This window comes from Limulus polyphemus, unplaced genomic scaffold (assembly GCF_000517525.1).
Source record: "Limulus polyphemus unplaced genomic scaffold, Limulus_polyphemus-2.1.2 Scaffold1216, whole genome shotgun sequence".
In the NCBI taxonomy this organism is placed as follows: domain Eukaryota; kingdom Metazoa; phylum Arthropoda; class Merostomata; order Xiphosura; family Limulidae; genus Limulus; species Limulus polyphemus.
The window spans coordinates 202,531-208,506 of record NW_013666826.1 but is presented as its reverse complement, the minus strand read 5'-3'; the positions used below and the strand labels follow the sequence as shown (position 1 = coordinate 208,506).

The 5,976-nt window shown below is 35.6% G+C and overlaps 1 protein-coding gene across 2 annotated transcripts in view; it reads left to right on the top strand.

Annotated features, from left to right (window-relative positions):
- Window positions 1-2,367, top strand: part of LOC111086585 (serine-rich adhesin for platelets-like) — an 8,403-nt gene extending 6,036 nt beyond the window's left edge. Inside the window, exons 2-3 of one of the 2 annotated variants that reach the window (XM_022389963.1) lie at window positions 1,122-1,561; window positions 1,613-2,367. In XM_022389963.1, coding sequence (XP_022245671.1) covers window positions 1,122-1,561; window positions 1,613-2,015 — 843 coding nt within the window. In that variant the 3' untranslated portion in view covers window positions 2,016-2,367. Of the gene's footprint in view, window positions 1-1,121 lie in introns of both variants that reach the window. The other variant, XM_022389962.1, reaches the window with a different exon arrangement.
- The last annotated feature ends 3,609 nt before the right edge of the window (window positions 2,368-5,976 follow it).

The window sequence follows — 5,976 nt, the reverse complement described above, 5'->3', positions numbered from 1 at the left end:
CACACTTTAATATTCCCGCCAACCCTACAACTAGTAAGAACTAGAACATTCGCCAAAGTACATGATAGATCTAGAAACGTTGCATCACAGTAGTCATGTGACTCGATGGCGCAATAATATTTATATTACTTTTTTAACGTTTTCTATCGTTTGGTACAAATAATGCTTGCTAAGCCTAGTCCACGTACCAATAATGAATCTATTTATCTATTCGATAATGTTTGCTACAAGTTACGTTTATTTCGACACAAATAAACTTCTCAACATAAATTCTGAAACTAGTGTAGGCCTAATATACTAATAACGTTTAACAGATATTTCCTTGATTGATAACAAATGCTGACTAACTTAATGGTTAGCTTATAGTCTTACTGAATAACTTTACGCAATCAATCACACACTGAACACCTAAATAACTTGCTGTTTACTCGTATTTATAAATACTGTATCAAGTCTAAATATTAGTCAAAGTTACTAAATTTATGAAGTCAACATGAACTTTTTACATATTTTATAACAACTTTTATGAACATACTTGATCTTAACGTCATGCACCCTCTAACAAACATCTAAGTTAGAACACTAAAATATCGTTTACAACATTACTGTAGAGCAATTCAAAGGACTCGATATTAATCGTCAAATTACCGACTTATTTTTATACCGTTTACAACCGGTAAGTACCACATATTGAATAAATATGTTTTTGCCTGTCACAACACTCAATGAAGAACATAACGTCAAATTACCGACTTATTTTTATACCGTTTACAACCGGTAAGTACCACATATTGAATAAATATGTTTTTGCCTGTCACAACACTCAATGAAGAACATAACGTCAAATTTTGTGAAAATCGCTCGTTCTATTTATAAAATTCACAAGTGATTAGTGGGGTTATTTTTAATGTTCATCGTAGTTTTGTTTAATTTTTTTCTGTGACTCGTATGTTATTAGAGGCCCTGTATCATGGAAGTTCCGTGGGCTCACAAGTAATTTGGTACACAAACAATTTATCAAAATGTTAAAAAACTGATGGGGTCATGGACACCAACATCTATTGTAGAGTTAATGAGAAACTTGGAACTAATGGCACGATATTTTCTTTTGTCTTCCGCAGCTCATTATCACTGCTCGTTTTCTTCTTCTCAAACTTATGGTCACCGTGCTCCTGACGGTAGAGGGCACTCCTCTCAATCATTCGCTGTTCTGGAAATTCCAAGAGACAGATAAAACGACAGTAACTCCGACAGAACTAGAAGATGGAAATGTGGAATTTAATAAAACGTACCATGACGATCATGAAATGGGGAAAAGTGGACTGGATAATGTTACCAGTCAAACAGAACCAAACGATACGGTAATGTCTGCTTCTGAAAGGAACGAAACCGTGACTAATGGAAATCGTCAAGGAAACGAAACTGAAACTAGTACAGACGTACAATCAACTCCTTGGACATCCTTAAACGAAACTGAAACTAGTACAGACGTACAATCAACTCCTTGGACATCCTTAAACGAAACTGAAACCAGTACAGACGTACAATCAACTCCTTGGACATCCTTAAACGAAACTGAAACTAGTACAGACGTACAATCAACTCCTTGGACATCCTTAAACGAAAATGATGCTGTTTTCACAAGTCATTCAAACGAAACGGACAAGAACAATGAACACAGCGTCACGTTTCATCACGATCAGGAAGAAAAGAAAGAAATCACAACAACAGAGGTCGTTTTAGAAAAAGAAACTGAAACCGTGACATACGGTTCAGAAAAGAAGTCCCACTTAACGTCAAGTAAAGTACCATATAAAACAAGTACAACACAACCCAGTAAAACTAACAGACACGCGATGTCTTCTGTTCAAACGTGGTCAGTTGAAGCCTATGGTAACCATAGAAACAGTGACGTAACAAAGAAAAACTCTGACAGTAAACCCGTTTATACTCCATTATGGCTCAACAATAAGCACAACCTCCCAGATAAACCTCACGGAGACGTGGTTATATAAAACAGTCAGGCTACGTTCGCAAAACTGGTGCGTATAATAAAAACTGCAAAAATATTAATTAATGTACGATAGAAATAAGATTTTATCGTCAAGATGGAGGACTCGAATCAAATGAACTTTGTTATATTTTTAACCACTTTTCGAGCAAAATTTTCATTCTGTACTACAAAAAAAAAACGAAGTTGCAAACCGTTTTATGTAACACTAACTTAACCAACACTGTAGACTGAGTGTAAATTATCTGTCGGGCATCTTGCCGAGAGTAATAAGTAGGTTGTTTCGCCTTTCCTTTGCAGAAGTAAAAAAAAAAGGATTTCTCAACAATGTATATCTATGTTTTCCAATAACATAATGTATTTTATCATACAAAGTAGAACCTTGGTTATTGTAATTGAAATCAATGTTGTCATACTTATTTGAGTGCTACCTGTTTTTTGGCGTTGATTTATTTTCACCTTACCTTTTCGGCTTTAAAGAAAGCAAATTCTTACTAACTGTTTTGTTTATTTGAAATTAAGCACAAAACTACACAATGGACTATCTGTGCTCTAGCGTTCTAAGTCAGCAGACATACCGCTATGTTACTAGGGGGCTAAAAAGAGAGAAAAGAAAGAAACTAATTAAAAACTGAAGCCCGTTTGAATTTAAACTTCTGGCGTTACCACATGGGGTAATAATTGAAATTACCCTGTTTCTCTTCCTTTTAAAAATAAAGACGTTTAACATATTTCAACGAAGTAACAATCTTGAAAAAAAAAAAGGACTTATATTTTACAAATGAGAATCAAGTTGTCGGTCAAGAAACAAATTTTTACTATTTGTGTATGTGTGTCATTTGTTTGTTAAATTTCACGCAAAGCTGTTCGAAGACTATCTGGGCTAGCTATGCCTAATTTAGAAGTGATAAGACTGGGGTCCGCAAGTCATGTCCGAAATTTCATAAATATATTTAAAAAAATATGATTTATAAAATATTTTTTTCCGTACAATTAAATTTATATAAATTAAAATATTTAATTTTGGAATACAGATTTTCATGTACACAGAATCTTTTTTTTTTTCTAAACAAAAAACACCGATAGGTTTGGAGGTCCACGAAAAAAAAATTAAGTTAAAAGGGGTTCTTGGATTACAAAAGTTTGAGAAACGCTACACTAGAAGGAAGTCAAGTAGTCAACTGTTGGGCTACTCTCTATCAACAAAGAGTAGGGTTGATCGTCACATTACAACACCCCCCCCCCCCCCATTGCTGAAAATACATGCATGTTCTTGAAGAGATTCGAATCCGTAATCCGCAGATTGCAAGTCGAGCACCCTAACCACCAGGTTTGTTGTTTTCTTATTATAGTTACTAAGGTTGATATGTCGAGCACCCTAACCACCAGGCTATCCCTGATTGCTTATGTTGTTGTTAAGGTTGAAATGTCGAGCACCCTAATCACTAGGCTATCCCTGTTTGTTTATGTTGTTGTTATTTGTTATTATAGATACCAAGGTTGAAATGTCGAACACCCTAACCAGGTTATCCTTGTTTGTTTATGTTGTTGTTTGTTATTGTGGTTGCTAAGGTTGAAATGTCGAGCACCCTAACCATCAGGCTATCCCTGTTTGATTATGTTGTTGTTGTTGTGGTTGCTGAGGTTGAAATGTAGAAGTGAGGTGATATCATCACAATCTTACTATCGACAAAAGTTCTGTAAGCTTTTCGATTAATAGGATAACATTTAGAACGATATTCTGCACGATAAATTCCCAACTTTAATCCAACAACTTGTTAGTTTCTTATAGTAATAAACTATTTATTACATTCTTGCAAAAAAGTGCGTTTTTCCAAACTTGGAAAGTTACAAGGATATTAAAAATATATTAATAATAAGTACTGGGTAATTAATATTGTTAAAATATTTATACCAGCATAATTTGACATTATCTTATCTAAAACAAAATCATAATTTTCACTCCCAGACTTTTGCTGTTTTAAATCTCAAAAGTTGGATGTGCAAACCAAACCAATAGGCCTAATAATAGTGTTAGGTCTCTGGTCGTTTGTTATTTTCCCGTAAAAATTCCCTCCGAAAAACTTCAGCGATACAAGTCCTTTCTTAAATAAAACTAGTTTATTCTTTCTCAATACAACTTTGCAATACACTTAATTTCCACAATCAATTTAACTTAAACACACGCTATAATTCACAACGAACGATTCACGACTTACTTACTACCGAGCTTGACTCAACTGTTCGTCTCTGTCTGCAATTCTATCTCGATTCATTGTCTGGCGCACTTATATACAATAATACCGCACATCTAGCAAACACTCGAGCATTCACGAACCTTCGAGAATATCATGACGTGTTACTAGCGTCACATGACTTCCGCTGTCGTAACAATAGTAATAAAAAAATCATACTATACTATTCCCGAATCTGTAATGGGCTAATTTAGAGGATTGTGAAAATAAATATATGTATCCATACTAATGTGAATTTTATCACTGTTATTAGGCCTACTTGAGAAGTATCTTGCATTTAGATAATAAATATTATAATTCCGGCATCGCCAGGTGATTAGGGCCCTTGACTCGCGATCTGAGGGCCGTTGGTTCGAATCCCCATCTTACCGAACATGCTCGTTCTTTAAGCCGTGGAGGCGTTATAATGTGACGGTCAATCCACACTATTCTTTAGTAAAAGAGTAGCCCAAGAGTTGGTTGTGGGTGGAGATGACTAGTTTCCTTCCCTCTAGTCTTTAACTACTAAATTAGGGACGGCTAGCGCAGATAACTCTCATGTAGCTTTGCGCGAAATTCAAAAACAATATTTAATGTTAATAACAGTACAGTTCTATTTTGGGCCCGGCATGGCTCGACTCGCAATCTGTGGGTCGCGGGTTCGAATCCCAGTCCCACTAAACATGCTCGTCCTTTCCAAGAGGGAAGGCTGTCAAGTGGGTTGCATCCTTGACGTAAGAAACAGCTTTAGAAACGCAGGCAGAGCAAAATCTGCCATCGGCTCGACGGTCCGCAAGGACTATGGGAAAAAAAAAACAGTTCTATTTTATTTTCTAAAATGAAATACGAATTTCCAGTCCCAGACATCTTTATCTATTTTTGTTTTTTACAAAATTATCCGACCAAAAAGTAATGGCCCTATATATTTAGAAAGCGATTTCTTGAACAGCCATTAACCCGGTTTTGTTTTTTGTTATTATATATATATAATATTATTTCGGTGGTCCCTATACGAATATACACAGCTTTACAGAACCTCAGTGTAATCTGTTTACTTATTTTTTTGGTATTTCTATTGTTATTGATTTTTAATTTGTTTTACTTATGCCACTAGAGGGCGATTATATCTTTATGGAAACACGCTCCAGGTAGCCACGAAAGCTGAATTCCTTGATCTTTCCTATGATACCAGATGAACGTGGATCAAACACATCGATGCAATTAAAGAGAGGGTTTGGAACAAAAAACCAACTATGCGAGATGTTTATCTGTAAACATCAGAGACTCCTCAGATGACAGCGTTCTAAAAATTTCAAAACTTACACTATACCAGTCACTGAATATACTGTTACGCCTCCAATCGTTATTTAACTTTCCGTAACTTCGTTCCGACGAAACTTTAGCGACACAAGTCCTTTCTTAAATAAAACTGGTTTATTCTTTCTGAATACAACTTTCCGATACACTTAATTTCAACAGTCGCGCTATAACAAACGCTATAATTCACCACGAACGTCTCCCGTGCTCAACAATATTCTCACTCATTCAATTACTCATTACACTGTCGTCCCGTCGCGTTGTGAACGTCTTATATATTCAAGACTAACACATGTCTTGTAAATGCTAGGGCATTCCTGATGTCTCTTGTCATTTCTAAAAAAACGTGGCGTGATCCTAGTCACGTGACCTCGCTGACGCAACTTGATTAAATGTCGCCAAACCTAACATTTC